The following is a 23067-nucleotide window of genomic DNA, read 5'->3' on the forward strand; positions in this document are numbered from 1 at the left end:
TTGAATTTTTAATTAACTGATGTAGCTCACTTAATGGGCGTTTTAACTCATTGTTCTACTGTATATTAATGTTTCCCTTTTTAATATTTAAAATATGTAGGTATAATTATTTGTATGTACTCAAGACTCAAAAAATTAGATCTTCTCAGATCGTCTGTATATTTATGTTCGTACAAAGATAGAGAGATTAAACTCTCATTAAATTCAATGCAGGGTATATGCACTTTTACTATATATTTTTTTAGATATGACTAAAGATGCATTTGGGGAAAAATATAAGTTATTCTTCTCTTAACTCTTAGGTGTGTGGGTGGCTAGTCTGCTTCTGTGCAATAGCTTTGTGACAACAATATGTTTATGTCAGATTCCAGGTATTCCTCAAAAATCTTGTTTTTATTCCCCTTATATTCTTTTGAGCATAATTAAGTTGTTGTAACATTAGCTGAACTTTTCATAGCAAGCATAAAAAGTGATCAGAAATGCTACATCGAAACATTTATTCTTTATTTTCTGTGAGCCACGCGACAGCTGTCCTCAGCGTCGCCACACAGCTTCATTATTTACACAGAAAGACAGTCTTACATTTGACATGTGTAGTTATTGCTGTCACTGAATCGACACGCTGTTTGTTTACAGTTATCAGCTCTTACATGTTACTCTTACGCATCACATGAACCTCCTTTATAGATGACTAACTTTACTGTACTTGTCATGGACAGTGGTGGAAAAAGTACTCCAAAACCACAGTGTGGAAATATTCTGGTACTTCCACAGTATTAGAATAAAAATATACTAAACGTACCAAAATACAAGTGCTCATCATGCAGAGTGATGTAATATTATTGGATTATGATTATTCATGGATTCTTTAATTCTTTAATCTTGCAGCTGTTAAAGGTGGAACTCATTTTAATTACCTTACTGGGTGGCTTTATCTTATCTTACTTTAACCTATAAGAAAACATCATATTTCATTTGTTGGTGATATTTCTTATCCATAATCTGAATCTGCAAAGTAACATTAAGTTATCGGATAAATATAGAGGAGGAAAAGGTAGAATATTTAGCTCTGAAATGCAGCAAAAAGGGATGACTATAGCAGAAAATTTACATTTTCAACTAAAGTATTTCAGAATTGTACAAATTCTAGTTCTTGACTTAATGTACTTAATTCTGTTTGTAGTGCATCAAGAGACAGACTCTTTTTTATCATTTGAAGACAGGTAAACATTTAACCAGCACACTATTACGATGTTGTCAGGCTATAATTTAAATATGAAATCTATTTTTTTATGTCTGAGTGTTGCTTGTCTACACAGGCTTTCTGAAAAAAGTCCAAGCTGAGATATTTTTTTAAAACTTTACACGTCACCAGTGGTGGAGTTTGTACTTAACGTGGAACTTTATAGTTACACTGCAACACATCTCTGAGGATTTTTTAATTTGAGTTTTTCTGATAAACTGAAGGATTAAGTTCTTGTTTTGTTTTTTTGAGAAAATTCTTCAGATAAACAAACTATTTTAAAAAACCCTGTTGGATAAGCTGGAAAATAAATTGTCACAAAGCTGAAAACACATGAAAACTTTAGACTTTTTAGAGATACCATACGACAAACATATGATGATGTTATACAATCTGATACCAACAACATATAGAGTTGTTAAAATGAGCTCAATCTTAAACATCTACAGCTGTAAAAATGTAACGTTTATATTAATGCAGCAGTAATTTTAACCCAAATATATAGTGACAGGAAACGTTTTCGCATTACAAGTTTAGCTGATAATACTTACATACTTTTACTTTACAGAATTGTAATGTAGTAATTTGACAGTGTGGTATCAGTACTTTTACTTGAGTAAAGTATCTGATTACTTCCTCCACCACTGGTCATCTCTTTCCAGACCTACAGAAGACATGTACGACTGTCTCCAAAGGCTGTGTCCTCTTCATGCGTAAACTGATCTAGGATCAGCAGTGCCCCTTTAACACTTTGTCAGTGTTTTTCTCATTCGCTTGTGTTTCTGTGTCCAAACAGCAGAGGGCAGCACATTCACAGTGCAAGATGTCACCTCCCTCTCATTATCAAACTGACACAAAGGGCAATAAAATCCTGTAGTTCTTCTTGCAAACACAACCAGCTTTGATAAGAACCCGGCAGCATTATCACATCAAGTCAAATAAAAACACGATTTTTGTTGGAGTTGGACGTCATGAGCTGCAAAATCTGATGCCAAGAATAATCTAAAGATAAAGTCCTCTCTCATTACTTCTGTACTGGCTGCTGTGAACAGAAAAGAGGGATAAATTAGAAGACACTTGGACATGTGTTAAGAGAGAATAAAAGAGATGAAAGGAGAGGTTACGTGTAGTCAAGGATGGAGGTGATGAAAGGAGTTCACAGGTCAGTGTACAGGAGGAAAAAGGAGAACTCTGAAAGAACTGAAATGAGGACAGCGATTGTGCTGTGTCATCGTGCTGTTGTGCTTTTATCACTTCCTTGTGGTGGTAAATGGGCTGGAGCACAATGCATGGGCAAAAAAAGGTGTAAACACCGCAGGAACCCAAGAAAATCCTGCAAAATGACGGCATTTTATAACATTTTCAAAACAGGTATCAGTGAAAAATCCCTCGCTGTTAATCTGTGCATTGCTCCTTTAGAAACACAGAAGCTGTTTGTCACTGAAAATACTTTCTTTGACATTGTTCTATGCTTTACTTGAGTATAATTTCTAAAACTAAACTACATGCAACAGTTAAACTACATAAAAATACTTAAAGCAGTGGGAATTAGCTCCACTTTGGCCAACAACAACAATTAAATGCTGCTTACACCTTTATATTATAGTTATCATATTGATTTTTAATGATGTCTTTAAAACATTTAAAAACTTTTCCTCTATTAACTTGTGGAAGACGTCTGGTCAGACAAACGGCGTTTCTTGGACAAGTGCTCCACTTTGTGGCCGACGTGGTCAGAGAAAAAATAACAGTGCTGAGTGTCGTTGAGATGGAAGTTTCAAGCAGCAGCCGTCTCCACATCGGACTTTCATTTCTGGACATATTACCATCAGACACAACATTTTGTAGCGTAGTATAAGCTGCAATATTTTTCAATGAATCAGATTAGACTGTTTGCATTGTAATTTGTAATAAGTAATCTGACCCAGTGCTACCAAAAATACATTTCAGTAATGAGTACTTTTGATATTTTGGTATAACTACTTTTACTTAGGGGAAAAGATCTTCCATCACTGTCTGGGTGTTACTGTTTACTGACACAGGAAAGATTTTACTTCCTTCCTCAACTAAAATTTAAGACAGTAAACAGTCTTTCAAACAAGTATTTCGTAACACTGGTTTCTGACAGGAAATATTAAACAAACAACAAGCGAAGTTAAGTTCAGAAAACATCTGTTGAGTTCATCTGGTTTCATCCAGTCTGAGCAAACATCATTAAAATTCAGGTATTGCTGAATTTGGACGGCTGCATGTAAATATCACAACCAGTGAGGAAAGCACGGATAAAATAAAAAAAAAGTACAGAGTGAAATAACTTAAAAATTCTCCAACTTTGGCAGAAAATGTCCGTTACTAAGACGCAGATTGGGAAAGTCTGAATTTGTTCAAACTCCATCTACATTTATTGATGTTTTTGATCATTTAAAGGTCCTCTGTGGATTTACTGGCATCTAGCTGAATACAGTAGGAGCATGTAAAAACACAAAACATGGTGAAACATGGTGGGGCAACATGGAGGACTCGCTCCCTTTGTAAATTTCTAAGATGACAAACAAAACGATTCTTACTTTCAGGTGATGACACACTAATGACAACATAAGAATGTTACTTAAATTACACACACTGGACCTTTAAGCACATTTTTTCTGTTTATATTTACTGCATAACACCTTTAAACATAACACTCTTAAATAACAGTCTTAAAGAGGAACTGAAACTGAATCATTCTCGAGGTGTGGAGTTACATCTCCAATCTTCAATCAGATCGTTGGTGGTTGAGTTGCATCTTGTGTAAAGTGCCAGGTTTTGACAGGGGGAAAAAAAAAAAAAGACTCTCCACAGAAAATAAATATAATTATATCTTTATTGCACCAGGAATAGACTTATGTTTGTTTAAGTTAAGACTGTTTGCAGGTGATGAATGAAAGAAGAGACAAAGGAGGGAGCTTCATTTCTGCAAGTCACTTTGTTTTCATGTCTCATGCTCTTGGTCCGCGTGGTGTGAGAGGTGTGAAGAACATGTAGATTTTTTAGAATGTCACCTTAGATGACACTGTCGGAAATATGCTGCGGTGCAATAACACACCCATATGTAACTGGCACAGGGTTGAGACAGCAGCTATAATTAAATGAGGACACGAATGAAGAGCTTAAACTGTAGATGTCGTGAAGATATTCACAAGGATTCACACAAAAGAAAAGTGAAGTTTTCCACTGACTTGAGCCTCTTATCACAATCTTTGCACTTCCTATCATTTCGTCACATGTTAAACTGCCTGTGAATGTCAAGATGATGTACTGTAGATGTAATGAATGTGTCTTCCTCGATCACAGGTAATTGAGAGATTGTTAGGAAGTTGCTAAACGAGTCTGCGTGGGTTCTGAAGAACAGGGAAAAGCTTGTGATTGAGTTTTTTCATGGAGCCGGACCCATTTGTTGCCCTTAGATTCAGTGAGTGTGTTTGTTTTATTGGAATTAAGTCAAGCATGTTCAGTTTGGCTGTCTGCCTCAGGCCTCAGGTGTGGCTTGTCACCTCTCATGTTTTTTAAGATATCGATGAACAGGATATACGAGTCCTGGATGTGTTTGAGTCAGATTCTCATGCCAAATAGAAAAAATACTCAGTGAGTTGCTGCAAAATGATGGAGAGTTTATGTATCTCAAGTACAAAAACATCAGACACGGTAACACAAAAGAAATAAGCTCTTAAGCTTCATTTCATATGTTTCTTAAAGCAGTTCTGTGTGTGTGTATATTGAGTGGCAGCCTATCAAACAAACTCATTCATTTGATCAAGTCAACCGTCAGAGGATCATTTGGAGTAATTTAATCTTTGCAACGGAGCGTGTAGAGGAACAACTTCCCCCGATGACGCTCACCTGTGAAACTTTTCATGAGCAGAAGACAAAACTAGCTTTGTGAAAATGCATCGTTTTAGATAATCTGATTGTTGGGACAACTTTCAATAAAATGACACATAATCCTTCAGTTTATCGGAAAACCTCCAAATTTAAAGGTGCATCGTTTTTTATTGTACATTGGAAATACTAGTTTGACAAAATGATCTTCATCATATTTTAAATTAACCAAGAATGAATCTTTGTGCTCAGCATGCACAAGAGGTCCTAAATGCTCAAGCGGCCAAATGCATGATGGATGCATAATGGTACAGACCATTTGAGGTGGTTTTGCTGTAGTCTGCCCTTTTGTCTGCCTCACTTCGGGGGATTTCCAGTCAGGAGGCGCAGTAGGAGACCCTGGGGAGATCTAGGCTTGAACGAAGCATTACATCTCCCCAGCTGGTGTGGTAACACCTGGAAATCCCCCGCGCGGAAGAATAAGGGCACCTCTGTGATGATGACCAAGACGAGTGGGTAAAAAACTGATTAATGGACTGTGACTGCTCAGGTGAACTCTCACACTGTAATAAGAAAATTAGAACATTTTATAGGATTGTAGAGTGTGGGCTCAGTGCACAAAGGCTCAGGCCTTGCCACATCGGCCAAGGGGTTTGATTTTGACCTGTGGCCCTTTGTTCTCTATTCTCTCTCCACACTTTCCTGTCATTCGTCAGCTGCAACTTTCAAAATAAAAGTTCAAAACCCCTCAAAAATATTTGCTAGCAGTGAAGTTGCAGATTGCAACCAGATGAATACTCACCCATGCCTCCCCTCTACTTCCAAACTACGAAATTCACTGAGGCCATAACAAGTCAGTGTTTGTTTGTTTTTTGTCAGCTAATTGATACTCCTGAATCTTACACACTGGACCTTTAAAAAACCTAAATTAAACTTCAGAAATGGGAAATATAGATGATGAAGTCGATGCTGTCCTTCCATAGATTGTTCTTTTGTTTTCTGCTTTTTGGAAACATGTAAAACAAACGTATTGGACAGTGGCTGCATAAAGAGCTACCAAAATCTCTCCAACTGTCTTTATTAGGAGGTTTAACTGGTCTCTACTACCGCCTGTCACTTTGAGGATCGTTCTCCACTGGAAGAGTTGGACAAATGAACCTGCAATCCCAAAGAAACTTCTGATTTCTGTAATAAAAGTTTGCTCTCATATGTTTTACACAAGAAAACATAATGTATGTATTTGTACTTCTAAACATTGTTCTGTTACCAGTGATTTTCTGTTTGCTCTTGTTTCTAATCTTAACATTTTCATGCAGTATTATCAGTTGACACAGTATCATTATAATCCCCTAAATGTTCCACACTTTGTTATGGGATTTACTGTTTGTTGAAAGATATAATATGACCCTCAGCCAGGATTTTTCATCAGGGCAGTCCAGAGGCGTTCATTCCTCTCCATGAATCATCAGTAAAAATTTCCTAAGGAGTTGTTGTGGAAGTTCCTCTGAATGTGTGGGCGGTTGCACAGAGAGGGATTGATTACATGTTGCAGTAGTTTAACTGTTATATAATCCCTGAAGCTGTGCTTTGCTCTGGCCGAGGTTCAGTTTCTGTTTGAGGAATGCTGCTCCTGACTTGTTGCCATGTAGGTCTCTGTGCATGCGTACTGCCCCGCACTGTGTTTTGCAGCGAAAAGTTGCAGAGTCATTTGGCGCAGATATTTCTCCCCACAAGCTTCTGGACGTGTGCCCGCAGCGACGCAGAACAGCGGCGACACTCCACACACAGATCCCCTGCGCACTTTTAAACGTGAACTCGTGTTGGTTTCCTGACAGCACCGAGGAAAAAGCTTCAGCGGCCGGAGGAAGACCTCCTGTGGTTGGGCGAGTCGTGCGTAAAAGTCCCCGTGATCTGGTGTTTCTGGTGTGATTATGGAGTTTAACGAGGTGAGTGAACGGACAGCTGTTATCATACCAAAACAGTTTCGTATGTGAAGTGGACGCGCCCTTTGGAAGATAGAAAATCTATGTAATATTCAGACATGGTTTGTATCTTCTGTGACTTCCTAATATTAGCAGTATTTCTGTACTCGAACATATCCGGTAATTTATTATTTTAATTTCCTCAGCGGCGCGCAGACTCCTAAAAGGGAATTGAAACTTTTGCTCGTTGTTCTTCGGTTTTATGTGTCATACAGAGCTGAGTCTCTCAAACATCCTCACAAAAGAGTAAAATGTGAAGCTGTGAACGATTAATCGAATAGTTCATCACAAAAACAGCGACAATTGTAATCGATTAATCATTTTTCATGCGAAAAAACAGCGACAATTGTAATCGATTAATCATTTTTCATGCGAAAATGCCCAAAATGTTTTAATTCAAATGAGATATCTTTCATTTTTTTAAGGGTCAAACACAAAATAAGAAAGTTAAAGATCACTTTTTGTGAAATTGTAGAGTTTTCAATATTCACTGGCATTTGATAGATCAAACCATTAATCGACTAATCAAAAACAACTATCACATGTTCATCTTTGATAAAATAACTGACAGATGGATGCAATTAAGACTGAAACTATGTGACCAATCCTCTGATTATTCCCTTGATTTATTGATGAAACATTTAGTCTTAGATGATGAAGATGTCAAAATAAGAGCCCAATGTGTCATCTTCAGCTGTCTGACCACCAATCCAAAAACATAAAGAGATTCACCGTAATTTCAAGACAACAAAAAGGAGCTCATTCACACATTTGAGAAGCTGGAACATTAAAATATTTTAATCTTAAAATCTTTGCATGAGATATGATGAACTGATTATCGAAATAGCCACAGATCTTTCAGGTTTCTATAGACCTGTAATCACTCAGTGATAAAAACATCATTCATTATCAAGGAAAGGGACAGAAATGACCTGGAGCTGAGACAATTAGTCCGGCCCTGATGGAGCACAATAAGCGAGCATGTGTCAATAAATCAGCTGTTCCTAAAAATCTACACGGGTAAACTTTTAACCACAAATAACAAAGAGGCTTTTTTGTTGTTCAGATAAACTGCCACGCTGTGTAAGTGTTTCTGATCTGGTGTGTTCATGGTCAGGAGGCAGCAAGTTTCTGACCATCAGATGTCTTATTAACGCGGCTCTGGACTTTGTCTCCTGCGGTTTTGATTCTTATAAATGCGTCTGTGAGGATTTCTTGGAGAGCGTTTTCAGAGTAAAAGGTTTGTCATCAGCAACCTTTGACCTGAGTCAGCTCTGGGCAGCTGAGAGATGACACGGCAAAAGATCTGCTGTTACAAAACATTACAAAAAGGTGTGTGGTCATTACAGCTCAGCAGATTTTCTTTTTGACAGCACGTGTCCACAAAGAGAAGGCATGACCTGATACAGAGTCCTGTAGTATGTTGGACAGTGTTGTATGTTCGGGTCAAAGCTGAGTGCGCATGCTGGCGTGACCATCTGCCAACATAAACTGTCTGTAAATGGTTAACTTTGCCTCTCTCTGCCTCTGTTGTTTATTCTTACAAGTTCTGCATAAAGTCAGGCCTCTTTATGGTAAACTAATTTTATGTTTAAGGTCAAAGGTACAAATTTAATCTGATGAACACCACAGAAATCATCTTTTATCAACAAAGCCTCGGCGATCTGCACGATCTCCTTCCGCTTGCTGGTTTAGAACCAAGTGTCACGGTGTTCCTGCATGAGAAATGCTTTATACAGCAGGCGAGCTCTGTGCTCTGTGTCCACAGTAATTCACTGTTAACCTCCTTAAAGCCAGATCAGGAGAGTTGGACGGGCTGACATATCCAAGCACAATAGCCCTTTATTAAAAACCGACTAACTCTGCTGTGTTAATGACTCTCGCTTCCTTTCTCTCAATCCCTCCATGAACCGATCTCCCACTTTGTTTTACTCTGCCTTACTCTCTGTATGTTGTAAAATCTCTCCTCTCTTTTTTTTTTGCATTGGTCACCCTCCCTTTGTGTCTCACACTTTTGGTCATATGACCAGTGAAAAAGGCTCGAGGCTGAACGGATCTGATTGTGCAACTCTGCAAAGCTGCACTCTCTCAGACCAAACCAGCAGTAAACCTCCTCGTGCTTTGCTCGATACAACACAGACACCAAAACATTATCTGATAGATGCTGGCAGGACAGAATAACCAAAACAATGAGTCTGAAATTAAAAGCTGCTGTAAGTTTTCAAGTGCTTCTCTAAGGGAGAGGGAAGTTTTGTCGCTTGTGACTCTTTCAATGCTAAAAATGGATCCACTGCTATTGATTTCAGGGGCTTCTACACAGATAAATGCGCTGTAGCCAACAGGGAGCGTAGCAGAAGCTGCTTGCTCTTGCTGATTTGTTCTGCTTCAAGCTGTAGCAGCCACTGTGGTATGCAGAGACTTCATGTTTGCTGGATGTGCGGTTGCTCCGGTGTTGAGTAAAGAGACACAAATACAAGTGGTTAAACTACCTAGACTTCAGGAATTTGTAGCTAATTCTCAAATATTGTAACGTAAATATTCATATTAAATAAGTATGCTTAATTTGCTTTCGATGAGAAGACCAATGCCACTCTCAACATCTGTCCAGTACATATGAAACTACATACATGCAGGTGATGGTTACCTTAGCTTAGTATAAAGACAAGCTGGCTCCATAAATAAATGTGTGCAGATGAAACTGAGATATAAAGTGAGTGAGAGAGTGAGCTTTTGATTTAAGTGCCTGGCGCTCCTGACAGGGTCGCAAGGCCTTCGTGTAAGAAGACTTTTTAAACTTACTTACAGTCGATCTGTGTCTCAGCATTTCAGAAACAGAACAAAATGAAAAGAAGAAGATGAAATTGTTATTTTTGCTACATTTAGATTATTATTTAAGAGAGAAACTTTAAAGATATATCATAGATTCACCATCCCTGATGATATAATCTGCTCAAAACTCATCCAAATCATGCATTCGACACAAACCTCCTGCAGTTATTGCATTGATCTGTACTGTGGTTGACATGCGTTGAATATAATAATGTGAAATATCCATAAAATACGTCACCTCGTCAAGGGTCGTCTGTTTACTCAATGAAGAAGGAAGGTTGTGAACCACTGCTCTGTCTAACTCAGGCAGGACGGCAGATAAACATATTCTCGATATGTGTTGTGCTGATGTAATCTGATTTCTCTTCTTAACCTAATCAATACACGTCTAAAAAAAAAATCCAGAATGAGTCACGCTGCAGTCATTGGTTCACATTTTCCTGTCTGCTAACTGCTTGAGAGTGTTCCACTTGTACCGAGGGGCTTATTAATTGACAAGAATCCAATGAGACGCTTTAATTAGTGCTCTATTAGACACAGGTGCACCATTTACACCCATATACAGTAATTGCGTGAAACTCAGTTGCAGCGCTTACATCTTCTACGGGCACCCGAGTTGAACAATAAAAATCTTACAATGAAACTTTCAACACATTGAGAACCACTTACGCCTGTTCTTTGCTTACATTTTCTAATTTTAGGATTATCGACGATGAAGGGGGTTAATGTGCGATTTAATCAGGGATGCCAAGATAACAGAGATAAGCCGTGTTTGGAAACCTCTTACCGGTTATTTGCTTTTTAATTCAATGCTATAATATTGCGTCAGATGTCCGATGTTGAGACAGACAGTCAAACAGGTTCCAGTCAGCACAGAGATGAGCTGGTAGGAAACCCATCATAACTTTTGTTTCTTTAAATAGTGCAAATGCGTGTTTGTCAGCCAGGTGCTGTCTGCAGAGTCACACCTGTGTGACTCACACACTTTGAGTCTCTGGCCGGAGGAAAAAGATTTGAAATGCTCCTGACGGACATATTATCAGGCTTGTTTTTGAACCAGACTGTAACTACAGATCATTTTCATAGATTGTAACAATTTTCTTCATTCATCTTTAAAATGAAAATGAAAATTGGCCATCACATTGGCCAAGGGGGCATCATCAAATGATTTGTCCGACTAATAACCTAAAACTTATTTAATTTATGATAATGTAGGCCTAAGAAAAGCAGAACTTTGTACCTTGGCAAATATGATTACATTACTTATGAACAAAGACTTACAGCCAAACATCAAGCAAACAAGACATAGCAGCCAGCTAATGTTACTTACTTGTCAACAGCAGTCAGCCCAGCTCGTCTGTCTTTCAGCCAACGATTTATTCTCGTCTTCTCGCGGTTTCTTGTCTGCTCACTGTCTCATTTTGTCTTCTTAGTTTTCTTCTGTCAAAGTCCACTTCAGTCTTTTTGCCTCCATCTTTATGTCCATAGAGGCTGCTCAGCCCATTTGCATTGTCTGCTTGCCCAGCTCTAGTTCTATCCCAGGTCTGAAAACCTCCTCTTCCTGGTGGTCCAAACACCTGTGGTGCTCTGGGCTTACAGTCTGGGCAGCCCGGCTAACAAACTGAGCTAACAGCAGCTACAAAGTGTTGAAGTGGAGCAGACCTCAGAGGGAAAACCAGAAAACACAATGTTGCTCTAAGGACTTCCTAAATGTTTAATGGATCATCAACATAGTTGCAGATTAATTTTCTTTTAATAAACTTGTTGTGGAGAAATTGCTGAAGTCAAAGGTCAATGGTGAGGTCAGGAAGGAAGAAAGTGTTCAGGAGCCTCTGGTGTCTTATGCTGTATTATTTATTGACGCTTGATCAAGGAGAATTAGAGACACTCTCAAAGTTCATCAGAAGTGCCTGAGTCGGTCTCACGTTCTGCCGAACTCATCCTGGTGGATCGACTTTAAACCCCAAGATAACACCACAAATACTACACGCCCAGAATTAGTCAAAGAGAATGTTTTTACCCATGGAGGTGTTATTGTCAGCATATTCTAGTCTGGAGACACAGATGTCTGTTTATGCAGATTGGAACGTCAACAGCAAGCTATCTGTTATGTCTAAGAAGGCAGCAATAGGTCTCTCTGACCCTGGACACCACAGTGTTGAGACAGACCGGCACCTACTGTTGTCAATCAAAGCCAAACAACTAATACTGCCGAGGACCTCAAGGCCCACACGTAACCTCATGTAACCTAAGGATAGAAAATTCCACAACAAAACTAATAGTTTAATTGATCAAATACTTAATTAAAAGGTTTCTGGTATATATCCAAATAAATGTAGTTTCCATATTAAAGCCCCAAACTAAAATAAATACTACTCTGAACAAATGAAATAACATAAAAATAGCAATTATCCATTTACAGAATGAATGCGAGGATGTTTTACTCGTAAAAAGTTTAACCAAACTAAAAAAAACACAGAGACCATTTCCTCGGGCGAAAGTTGTGGCACGAAGCAGCTCTCAGCTGAATACGTCTTTTCTATTTCAGCAGCAAGGAAGTGAAACTGTGTGTCACACACACTCTCCACACAGATATGCACACATACGCAAGGGGAAAACGTCATATTCACATTCTTTACAACTCTTTAACAATCTATCATTGATCTCATCTCAATCTGTCTGTTCTTTTTCTGTTTTCTTTTGCAGGATAAGCGTCACAACAGTCGTGGTTAGAGAAATCCTGGCCAGGATACATCTGATTGTGCAGTTGCATGCATTTGTGAACCACTTCCTCTTCTCCTGTGCAGCACTAAATTGCAGAGGACTCTCTGAACTGTCAGAATGGATTGCTTTCAAAACCCTGAAACCTGTAAAATCTGGATCAACAACGACTTTATGTTCACGGTTTGACTCCTTGCTTTGGGAACTGCCGGATCCTGATTCAAAGGCTGTCAGCCATGTTGGAGCTTGGATCTGTGGATGAGGGACCAGTTTGCAAGTTTGTTTACCGACCGCATTTGTGCAGAGAATCAAATGAGCTGAACGTATTTTATGTAGCAGCTGGCTTTTTCTGAGGTCTGCTCTCTCTGCCTGCTGACTATGACTGAGGTCACCGATGGTTTGCATCCCTAATATCTTGTGAAATGACTTCTTACTGAAGAGATTTTTGTGTTATATTCGAGGGAAAATGGAGAAACTGTGGACATCTGATCACTGGAGCCAAAAACCAAAAGAATTTCTTCTATTGAAAGTCTGACCTCAATGGGATAAGAACTCTGAGCTGTAAAAGGCTGCAAGACTGAACAGGTAATCACTTCCCCCCAGCATGCATTGTCCAGTGAGGAAGAAACGCCCCACACGCGACTCTGATTTCTCCGCTATCGCAGTCCCCTCCATGCACGGTTCTGGGTATCTTGACTACGCGGTGGAGACCCACGCTTCCAAATCCCTGAAAGTCATGGAGGAATTCAGACGGCAGGAGATGTTGTGTGACCTGGTGCTGCATGTCACATACAAGGACCGGACGGTGGATTTCAAGGTGAGACATCCTCTCATCAGTTTGTGCCATTTTGTGGGATGTTTGTTTCACTGTTTCTAGAGAAAATCCAAATTTCTAAAACTTACAAAATACTATGACAAAACAGAGCCCCGAAACTCGCTAAATGTAGGAATACGTCAATAAATTGTAACCCTTTAGATTACAGAATATACAATATAAGTCTTCACGATGTACAGTGTCATTGTTTTTGTGTAAACTGTGTAGGGCAGTACGTACTGTTACACATCAGGCCCAAGAAATAATGCTAAAGCATGGAATAAGAGGCTAACAAAATGCTTTAATTTTGATTATTTTAATAATTCTTAATCACAAAAATTGAGTATTTGCTGCTTTTAGTTGTATTATATAAAAATATATTAGAATATTTTTCATTTTGAGAAAGAACACAAAATAAATTTGTGATGGATATTTTTCTTTTGACATTTTATAGGGTTATTTATTAATCAGTCAGAATAATAAGTAATGAGAACAGCTGTCAGAAGCAGCCCAAGTTACAACAGTACACAGTGCGGTGTGGATTATTAGCTTTATGTGCACAGGCTGGTTTAGTTCTTATTGAAAGTTAGTTTCAGCTCAGTAGCTTAAAAAATCTGGTGCACATTATGTTAAAAGTCCAGTGTGTGAAACAAAATATTGCAGACATTTAATACATTCTGCATAGCTATGGTTTCATTGGTGTATAATCGCCTGAAAATAAGAATATTTATCTTTTGTTACCTTGGAACTACAGACGCCGAGAACGGACAAACTAAACACTGACTTGCTGTTTCTCCTTCACCTTAGAGAGGAGAGGGTGAAGTAAGGAGTGGTAATCAGCAACTACACCATCTCGTTAGCATATAACTAGGGGGGAAATGTGTTGGGAAAAATTGGATAATTTAAGCTCCCGGTTAATTTAATATCATTTAATTTCAACACCTGATTTATATTCAATTAAACTATGCTCAAATAAAATAATACTTTTGTCATTTACGTTACGTTTTGGCCAGACAATGTCAAAGGAATAGATTTATGATGAATACATTTGTTCCATAAAAACAGAAAAATGAACTAGTGAAAGATAATTTAAAAAGATTAATTTTTAATTTATTGTCAGCTTGGTGATGGTAAATTATTATTTATTATTATTATTATTATTTTGTCACTTGCATGCCTCCATATAAGAGGGCTGTTCAGTCATTCAGTCAATTATAGAAATGCATTGTTTCTGTATCTTCAAGTACATTTCTTTTATTTCTTTTATCCAGGTACACAAGGTGGTTCTGGCCTCCTGTAGCGCCTACTTCAGAGCGATGTTCACCAGCAGCTTCAAAGAGTGCCAGGCCCCAGAGGTCACCCTGCGTGATGTCTGCCCCCAGGTGGTGGGAAAACTTATAGACTTCGCCTATACCGCGCACATCACAGTGGGAGAGAAATGTGTGCTGCACCTTCTCTTGGCTGCTATGAGGTAAAAAAATAAACAGCGGCACATAAAAAGATTCTTCCTCATTCAGACTTTATATCTTTCAGGATTTACCTGTCCTTGTCCTTTTTCTGCTGTTTTCTACAAGGTATCAGATGGAGGATGTGGCCAAGGCATGTTGTGATTTCCTCACTAAGCACCTGGAGCCTGCCAACGTCATCGGCATCGACCGCTTTGCCGAGGAGATCGGCTGCACAGAGCTGCACCAGCGAACACGAGAGTATATCAATACACACTTCAATGAGGTGAGCAGCACAAGCACACACACAAGCTCTCCTGTTTGAAATGTTCTTATGAATCACTTTCTGTCATTCGTGCTTTATGTTAAATAAGCATGTGAGAGTGGATTTTATTGAGCCTTTAACACATGGGGGAAAAAGAAGGAAACCACTGAAACTGTGACATCCATCAAAATCAGGAAGACACATGTACACATCATCACCCTGTTCAAGGACAAACTCTGTATTTTGGTACTTTGCACATGCTCTCTCCTACGCTGTATTTTTTTTTTTTTTTTTTTAAGTGATAGAAACTACCATTGTAAGTGTGTGAATGCTCTCTCTGTGTCTGTGTCTTATCTATAATTCCTGGATATCATTCACTAGATATTTCTGGATATGCCTTTATCTGACTGTGTCTCTTGTGTACCATCGTGTCCTAGGTGACTAAAGAGGACGAGTTCTTCAGCCTGTCTCACTGCCAGCTGCTGGAGCTCATCGGTCAGGACAGTCTGAAGGTGCTCTGTGAGTCTGAGGTGTGTGGTGTTTTGTAATCGTAATCGTTGTATGTAGCCCTAGATAAGCCTATTGTATATACGATGTTTTGGAATTTTCAAAGTTGGAAACTTGGGAATTAACAGGAATTTGTGGGAATAACCGTGAATTTACAAACGTGAAGGTTTGCCCTTAACAGGGAACTTAAATATAATTGGGGAAAATATATATTTTTAGCATAATCTTGACTCAAACAACCAGATTTTGTGCAAGTACACTATAAAAAATATCTCTGCTATTCCTCAATCACATGCAAGCAGCACACTGCTTACAGCAGGGCTATAAATACATTCGATGTAAAGCAAATTTAACTTGCAAATGGCATATGAAAATGTACGAATGATAATTCCCATGGAAGGTCTCTGATTTGGAATGTTTGCCAAATTCACCAGCTTAACGTCTCATGGAAAGTTCCTGGAAATATACCAGAAATCTTCCACCCCTTTGAAACCCTAGTCATATCACAGTCATCCAATGCTAAAATGGTTCAACACAACCCAAGAACTCTGCACTAACGCTATTAATCCAAGTTCTGACAAGACGTGCGCAACAAACCACATATTAACACGTCTAAACGACTCCATGTCAGGTGTATAAGGCCTGCACAGACTGGGTCCGCTGGGACATGGAGGGCAGAGCCCAGTACCTGCATGCCCTCCTGAATGCGGTTCATATCTACGCCCTGCCTCCTAAATTCCTCAAGAACCAGCTCCTGTCCTGCCCTATCCTCAGCAAGGTAAACTACAACCTGGACAGATGAGGTTTCTCTTCTTCTCTACTTGTTAACATTTCAGTCAAAGCTTCAATACTTTACTTTTTCTTTAAATTTTCCTGTTTCTCTTGACTCCAGGCTAATTCCTGTAAGGATTTCCTGGCTAAAATCTTCCAGGATATGACACTGAGGAAGCTTCCTCCTCCACCTAACCGTGGAACTCAACTCATCTATGTGGCCGGCGGGTATTTATCTCATTTAGTGTCCTTGATGACATTATTCTGCAGTGCATTACTGGTTGAGATACATCTGAGATACATTCGCAGCATAGATGTCCACTCAAAATACACAACAACTTGTACTTGTCTTTGTCAAAGCAAACATAGCTGGTGATATTTAAATACAAAGCACCTTATGGATCAAGAATGTGTCTCAGTCTGCCACCCAGTGGCTGCTAGGAGGTCATTCACTCTTCCTTATGGAGGTGCTCTGCTCTCTGGCTTCATGTATGCACTCCTCTATGTACTGTAGAATACTATATGTTGACAAAAAGTCTTGACCGGTGGCTGTAAATATCATTCTTAATTTAAGTAATTAAGGCTTGTATATAGAAACAGCGACTGACTCATGCATGCCAGCATATTATAGTCACTGAAATCAAATCAAGAGATCATTTGGAGTGAATTACTTGCTCACCATTTCCATGTCTGTGTTCAGATATCATCAGCATTCACTGGCCACCATGGAGGCTTATGATCCCAGGAGGAATGTCTGGATCAAACTGACTGACATGGCGTCTCCATGCAGCGGCCTGGGAGCCTGTACGCTGTTTGGACTGCTCTACACTGTAAGTTGCATCAATTATGTCGAACCACCAGTGAAATGCTATTTTAAAAACACTCAAACATGGGATAACGACATAAAATGTTATGATATAAGATGTGGGAACATGTGTCACTGCACTGGCACATTTCTAATCATTCTTTCTTTTTCCAAATTTGTCATCTTCCACCTGTCCTAATCCCTCGTCTGGTGAATCCAGGTTGGAGGCAGAAACCTGTCGCTTCAAAACAACCCAGAGTCTAGCGCCCTGTGCTGCTACAACCCTATGACCAACCAGTGGAGTCAGCGAGCGTCCCTCAACATCCCCAGGAACCGGGTCGGCGTTGGCGTGGTGGACAGCTGCATCTACGCTGTCGGTGGCTCCCAGGGCCAAACGCATCATAACACGGTGGAGAGGTGAGACATCACTGAGGAGGAGTTCATTCATTCATTCATTGACTAGGCACTCAAGATGTAATTAGATTTTAATGACATATTATGTACTAAGATGAATGTAATGAACACATATTTCCTTCCCTGTACACACATTCTTGGATTAAGTGCATTTACCTCAGTTTAAGTGTAGATAATGGCACGAGAGAGCTGAAATGAATAGCTGCCATTCAACCTAAAGAGCAGTCGAGAAGTTCGCAGGTATTCCTCTTAGCCTAATTAGACAAAAACACAGGTTATATCAGAACATGTTGAGACACACTACCCAGGAATGTCGATCTGTTCGGGAATGCTTTACATCTTGTTGATGCCACCGCCGAGCGGGGAGGAGTTTTAACGCTGTTTTAGATCAGCTTCAATCAATTAACAGCAAAAAAAAAGGTCAAGATGAAATGGCTTAATTTCTTTCCATATTAAAAGAATTGTGCTTCAAATGTAACCTCAATAATACTGAAGGGTATAGATTTCTTAAAGATGCTAGTCGCGAGAGAATTATTTCGAACTCATCAGACGCCGCTTGGAAGTCTTTTCATGAGGAGCTGCTAAATATAATGAAAGCTGATAAAGAAGCACATCAAAGGAGATTAGAGCATTTATGGAAACAATGGATGTCACAGTAAAAGCCTCTTCTCACGAGGATCCTTCCCAAACGAACCCAAGCAACATGTAAGAGATTCAACAGTACAGTTTACATGTAGTAATTTCAGGGTTCAGAGCACGGGGTCAGTATCAGCACAATGACCCAAGAAGTGACGTGGATGTGATACTTTGCCAATGTATGAGGACAGCTTATGTAATATCAACCTCCCTCCTATCAGAGGTTTACAGCCGTATAATACACCCAGTGGTGAGAAGTGACGCAACGGCTTTTTTAATCATTAACCGGTCAGTCAACTTGGAGTCCAACCCGCCTCGTCATAATTCAGTTCTTTGTTGTTGTTGTTGTTGTACCGCACGTTGTTTGCATTAACAAAGTTTACAGAATTAAAAGTATTTTAAAAAATAGATACATGTATTTGCTTTCTTGCTGACAGCTATATGAGAAGATTGATACCACTCTCCACTCTCGTATGTCTGTTAAATAATGAAATAATAAAATAGACCAAAATCAAAACAGCTAGCCGGTTCTGTTCTGAACAAAACGTTGTAAAACGTTGTGGTTCCACAGGTGGTGAGTCACTGCCTCCGGACAAGAAATAGTCCAGCACGTAAACCCCCCCATAAAACCACAGCTAATTATTTTTACAGTTTGTTTTTTATACAGACGTGGGTGTTAATTAGAAAACTTTAGATTTAGATTTTTCTTCAACTCCAGACAGAGCAAAGCTAGTTTCCCCCTACCTGAAGACTTTATGCTAAGCTAAACTAACTGTCTCCTGACTGTAGTTTCACATTTTACAGACAAACACAAATGTGGTATCAATCTTCTCATCGCAGGAATGCGAATAAGGTTATTTGTCATGTCGAGCTAATCCTTTTTAAATATGGTAAATAAGACGACATTGTTTCCAAAGACAGATGGATTTAGAGACGTCTTTCTTGTCTCTGTCTGCTCTCGGTGGTGTTACAACCTCTTTGGCTTTAAATAAATAGTTTCCAAACATGGTTGCCAGCTTAACCTAATCTACTTAAAGTTGACTGGCTCATGTAGATTAAGAAGGTTCCTGCACGCAGCCACTGCTCCCTGAACCATTTAAAGTTTTGCACCGCTGATACACTAATTCAATTATATTAATTGACTAGTATAATATCATTAGGAGCTGTCAACAGATTATCATTGCATTGACTACACCTGTTTGTTTTGCAGGTGGGATCCAGAGTCTAATCGCTGGTCCTTTGTTTGCCCGATGTCGGTGTCTCGTCTGGGTGCTGGAGTGGCGGCGTGTGGGGGTGCTCTGTATGTGGTCGGCGGATATGATGGGCAGAACCGCTGGAACACTGCTGAGAAATACCAGCCTGACACTAACACCTGGCACCAGCTGGCACACATGAACACTATACGCAGTGGACTGGGTGAGTGTGTGTGTGTCAAAAGAATGGTTTTCGATTGTGCATGTGTGTGTTTTTCTTAATCCTCGAGTTTATCCATAGTCTAACTTTCTGACTATGTATGACTACAGCCAGCATAAAGCCTTGGAACAGAGGGGAACACCTAGCCTTGTGCTGCATGAAAGTGCCAAACACAATATTTGAGTTGTTACGATACTGATGTCAGTATCAGAAACGTCTCTGATAAGTGTAGGACTGCCTGTCTGTGCACTGATCTAATACGACCTGATTTATTGGACATGAAACAGGGCCGTGTCCAATTCGCCTTCTTTTTTCCAAGTATGGCAAAGTCATGACCCACCCTACCCTGACTCTGATTGGATTACCCTAATATTCTCACCCTTATGATAATCTGAACAACCTAAACCAACAAAGGCAAGGTGGGTCATGCTGCCACTCGGCAATGGCAACCACTGTTTTAAGTGTTTCTTTAAGTTTCCTCTCTGTTTGTGTTTGCAGGATTGGTGTGTTTGAACTCGTACCTGTACGCGATAGGAGGCTACGATGGGCAGCGCCAGCTCTGTACCGTGGAGCGCTACAACATAGCCAGGAACCAGTGGGAGCCCAGGGCGTCTATGCAGTACTGTCGCAGTGCACATGGAGTCACGGTCCACCAGGGACGCATCTTTGCTTTTGGTTAGTTATATCATTAATCAAAATGTAAGAGACAACACAAATATATGATCGATAATCTTTTATTAAGAGCGACATGCTTCACTTCATTGCGCCCATTAGATTTATTTTTATTCATTTTATTTTATTAAATATTTCATTTTAATTCAGCTCTTTTATTTTGTAGTATCTCTTGTGTGTGTGTGTTGCTCCGGGGTGTTTCTTTATATAGTTCTTAATGACACTTGTATTGCTCAGCATTGATTGTCTGAACCCAAAGCCTGTTTTGTTTGCCATCACTCATTACTACAGTACATGAACAGTCTAATGTATCTTTGTACCTTCTCATGAGTCTCTCACCCTCACCAGGGTAGCAAGAAACTTAAGGAGTCATGATCGATGACCGACTAACCTTCTCTGGTCATGTTGCCTCGGTTGCCCGGTCGTGCAACATAACATAACAAAAACCAGGCCTTACCTGACTCAACATGCTACCCAGCTCCTGATAGAGGCTGTGGACTAGATTACTTTAACGTCCTCCTGACGGGCCTCCCAGCCTGCACAGTGAAACCCCTTCAGATGATCCAGAACGTGGTGGTGCGCCTTCAATCAACCCAAACAGATTGTTTTCGGTTTTGCACGTCGTTTTGGATAAAAGCATCGGCTAAATGTCAATGTAAATAATGTTATGATCATATATTTTTAACACTTATGCCTTATTTTGGAGTTGATCATACGATTATGTCCAAATTAGAAGAAGCTTCTGCATCTATCACTAAAAAAACATGCTTGTTAACTCATTCAGTTATTCTGATTAATTAGTTGACAGTTAGGTCAGGAGTTTGTCTGTTACTACAGTTTGTGCTGCGCAGTTATATTTCTAACGTGGCACAATGACTCAACGTTGTTTAATTAAACAAGAGTGAAGTATGGTTCAGATGTCAAGAGTAAACAGATGAGCAGCTGGCAAATGAAACGTCAGATTAGGAAGAAATAAAAAAAACACTTCACGAAAATCAAAATCAATTGAAAAACCTAAAAGTAAATTTTTTTTTTAAATCATTTCGCTAATCCATTTATAAATTAAGAAACAAATTACGACCGAACACAGAATAATCAAATTTAATTATTCATTGACACAACCGTCAAACAGTTCCCTAATTGGTTTATTAACAGCTTCATTAAACATGAAGCTGTTAATCAACCTAAACATGTTTGCGTGTGTGTATGTGTGTGTGTGTGTGTCCATCCAGGAGGTTTTAACCATCAAGGCTTCCTGTCCAGCGTCGAGTGCTACTGCCCAGAAAGAAATGAATGGACGTGCGTCACCGACATGCCTGTTGGACGCAGCGGCATGGGCATCGCTGTTACCATGGAGCCCTGTCCCGGCAGCCTGCCAGAACAAGAGGAGGATGAGGACGGAGCCACATAGGATGAGGACGGATTCAAGTCCTCAGGTGTTAGATTTGATCGTTAAGTGGTGCTGCTTTTCAAGAGAGGGTGAAGTGCATTAAATAAATAAGACATTCCTATATGGAAACTCCTCATACATCCTCGCCGTAGCCGCAGCGCCGCACGTATGGGAACGCTCAGGAGGAGCAAGTGATCCAGAAAAAAACTCTGGTAGCAGTGACAGTGACCTCACAACGAACAAGGTGCTACAGGTATACACACAAGTAATGGTACTATTTAATTAAATAATGTTATTCCACAGCTGTTTGTAATCTCTGTGCTCAATTTTATTTGTAATTTGAACGTCCTTCAGTGGCCTCATTTCTAATTCCTCTCTTTGTGTCGTATCTCTGCCTCTCACTGTGTCTGAACGAGCACTTATTTTGTGCCAACGTAGTTTCACCGCAAAACTGCCTTTTTTTATTTTATTGTATTGTTGTTGTTGTTTTTTTGTGCATTTACAATATTTTATGTTTGTGAAAATAAAAATCAATCACGTGTGCAAATGAAACATTTTATTTCTGCACCATAATTCACATTTTTCTCATATGCACTCACGCCAATAAGTGTTTTTACTGACCTCTTGTGATCTCGGTTATGTGCGCGTGTGTGTGTGTGTGTGTGTGTGTGTGTGTGTGTGTGTGTGTGTGTGTGTGTGTGTGTGTGTGTGTGTGTGTGTAACCCCAATATGTAACTGCACATGCACTACCACTAGATGGTGGAATAAGTCTAAAAACAGCTGCACGCCACCACATGAAAATGTTTTTTTCATGGAAAAGAAAAGCACCCTAAAAGATCTCCCAAGACACTGATAAGCTCAAAAAACAAAAAAACAAAGAGGACCAACATGTGTGATGCACACTATGAGCAGTGATATCCTGTTAGGATTGTCCATGTTGTTTATGGCACAGGGAGAACAATTAGAGCTGGCAGGCAACCTTTATTCCAGCAGTCCTGAAGAAAGACAGAGGGGCACTGGAGTCACTACAGCGTTAGTCATCAACCACACACGTCACTTGTGTGTTTACTTATCTCTCTCGGCGCTGCTGTTCTCTATCTCCTCCATGCCTCACCTGCAATTATCCCAGCAGGCCGCCAAAAGAAGACAGTTCTGGACAGAGCTATTATTCAAATGCCGTTTCAGTCGTGTGTCATCATGTTCAGATTCTCTGACAGAGAAGAGAGACGCCAGCGAAGGGAGCGCGTTCATGTTTGTTTTTTATCTCTATAGCTTTTACTGGAATAATAGATAGGCAGGTGA

The 23067-nt window shown here is 39.6% G+C and overlaps 1 protein-coding gene across 1 annotated transcript; it reads left to right on the plus strand.

The window, feature by feature from the left end:
- Positions 1-6657: 6657 nt before the first annotated feature.
- keap1a (kelch-like ECH-associated protein 1a) lies at positions 6658-22312 on the plus strand. Its single transcript, XM_010740470.3, has 12 exons — positions 6658-7047; positions 12619-13450; positions 14719-14918; positions 15022-15178; positions 15595-15687; positions 16296-16442; positions 16557-16663; positions 17136-17265; positions 17461-17657; positions 19501-19706; positions 20202-20378; positions 21608-22312. The coding sequence occupies exons 2-12, from the start codon at positions 13238-13240 to the stop codon at positions 21784-21786; spliced, it is 1806 nt and encodes a 601-aa protein (XP_010738772.1). The 5' UTR covers positions 6658-7047; positions 12619-13237; the 3' UTR covers positions 21787-22312.
- The last annotated feature ends 755 nt before the right edge of the window (positions 22313-23067 follow it).

Source organism: Larimichthys crocea, chromosome XXIV (assembly GCF_000972845.2).
Source record: "Larimichthys crocea isolate SSNF chromosome XXIV, L_crocea_2.0, whole genome shotgun sequence".
NCBI lineage: Eukaryota > Metazoa > Chordata > Actinopteri > Sciaenidae > Larimichthys > Larimichthys crocea.

Coding starts and splice junctions, on each gene's coding strand:
- keap1a (XM_010740470.3), top strand. CDS start 13,238: ATGCATTGTCCAGTGAGGAAGAAACGCCCCACACGCGACTCTGATTTC. Junction 13,451..14,718: donor ACCGGACGGTGGATTTCAAG/GTGAGACATCCT, acceptor TCTTTTATCCAG/GTACACAAGGTGGTTCTGGC. Junction 15,688..16,295: donor AGGTGCTCTGTGAGTCTGAG/GTGTGTGGTGTT, acceptor ACTCCATGTCAG/GTGTATAAGGCCTGCACAGA.